Raw genomic sequence first — 1438 nt, 5'->3', positions numbered from 1 at the left:
GCTGCTGCTGCTGCTGCTGCTGCTCTTGCTGCTGCTGCTGTTTACGATAATGAAGATAGTGCTTATGCCCACAGCGCAACTGGCGCTGCCTTGGGGAAAGATCTGCTGCAGCTTCTGCTGCTGCAGCAGAAGCTGGAGCAGTAGCTGCCGCAGCAGAAACTCCTGCCCCAGCAGCCGCTGCTGCAGCAGAAACTCCTGCTGCAGCAGCAGCTGCTGCTGGTCTCTTTTCTATTTATCTTCGGGCAACAGTGGACAAAAGAACTTTAAAAGACTTTCATTTGAGTGCCGACAGAACGCCCGGCTTCTCAACGCTGTTTCTATTCAGCGGCAATGCAGACTCTGCTGCTGCTGCTGCTGCTGCTGCTGCTGCTGTTGCAGCTCTGCCTCCTGGGGATTTTCCGGGCTGGCCACTGCGAAGTCGTAGTGCGGCGGCTGATGAAGTGCTGCAGGGGTGGACTGACCACTGGTCTCTCCAACAGTCCCCTGCTGCTGCTGCTGCAGCTGCTGCAGGAGGCTACAGCCTGCGTCGGCCTCTGTTGAGAATCCCTCGCAGTCAAAAAAAGAAGAAATGGACTTCTGGGAGTTCCCTGGAGGTGTTGGGGAGCGCAGGGTCTGGGGTGTACAGACAGCTGGGGGAGCTGTCTGTACACCCGGAAAGCTGGGGAGTTTTTCCGCGGAACTTTGCGGAAAAAAGTCCTTTTTTGGATATTTAAAGTCCGAAAAAGAACAAAGTCGCGCATATTGGAGTTCTAATTCCACTGTGGAGGGCCGGCGGCCTCCGCGGCGAACAAATCCCAAAAACCACCGACACAGCGGCTCCGCCTGGCCCCCGTACACCTGAGCGCCGCACGCTCGAAACGCGTTTTAATTCGCCAAACCCCGTCAAATTTGATTGAAATTAATCGCAATTAATCAAAATTAATCAAAATTAATCAATTAATTCTTTATTTCCGATTAATTCCTCGTAATTAGTCCATTAATTCGCAGGTTTGGCGCCAGCAGCTCTTCAAGACACCCCGGCGGGTGCCGGCGATACACCGCAACTGCAATCGGTACTCCGCGAGAGCTAACGGAGAAACGAAATATACAACAAATTAAATAAATTAAAACCCTTTTTGCGCTTAAATATCAAATAAAACCCCCAAACCCTAAACCCTAGGCCAGGCCGCAGCTCACTCTGCAGGAAAAGGACTTGAAGGCGCGTTTGGTTCCTTCATACCACTGCGTGCACCAGGCCTGCAGCAAAAGTCAAAACCCCAAACCCTAAACCCTAAACCCTAGTTGTGCATGCAGCAGCAGCAGCAGCAGCAGCAGTACCTCTTTGGCCCGAGAGAAGAACATGGAGGGGCCGCTGGCAGCTTCCTCGCTTGCCGCGTCCTCCCCGCCCTGCGCCTCCGCTGCTTCTGCTGCTGCTGCTGCGCGGTCCGCAGCAGCAGCA

At 53.9% G+C, this 1438-nt stretch overlaps 1 protein-coding gene across 1 annotated transcript; it reads right to left on the bottom strand.

Moving 5' to 3' along the window:
- Positions 1–321: 321 nt before the first annotated feature.
- ETH_00038495 (uncharacterized protein) lies at positions 322–1341 on the bottom strand (the record flags this gene model as incomplete). Its single annotated transcript, XM_013375408.1, has 3 exons — positions 322–837; positions 1177–1236; positions 1318–1341. 3 exons carry the CDS (start codon positions 1339–1341, stop codon positions 322–324), a joined length of 600 nt encoding a protein of 199 aa, XP_013230862.1.
- Between the last annotated feature and the right edge of the window lie 97 nt (positions 1342–1438).

This window comes from Eimeria tenella, genomic scaffold, assembly GCF_000499545.2.
Source record: "Eimeria tenella Houghton genomic scaffold, Eth_scaff2763, whole genome shotgun sequence".
NCBI lineage: Eukaryota > Apicomplexa > Conoidasida > Eucoccidiorida > Eimeriidae > Eimeria > Eimeria tenella.
This window is presented reverse-complemented; position numbering and strand designations above follow the sequence as displayed.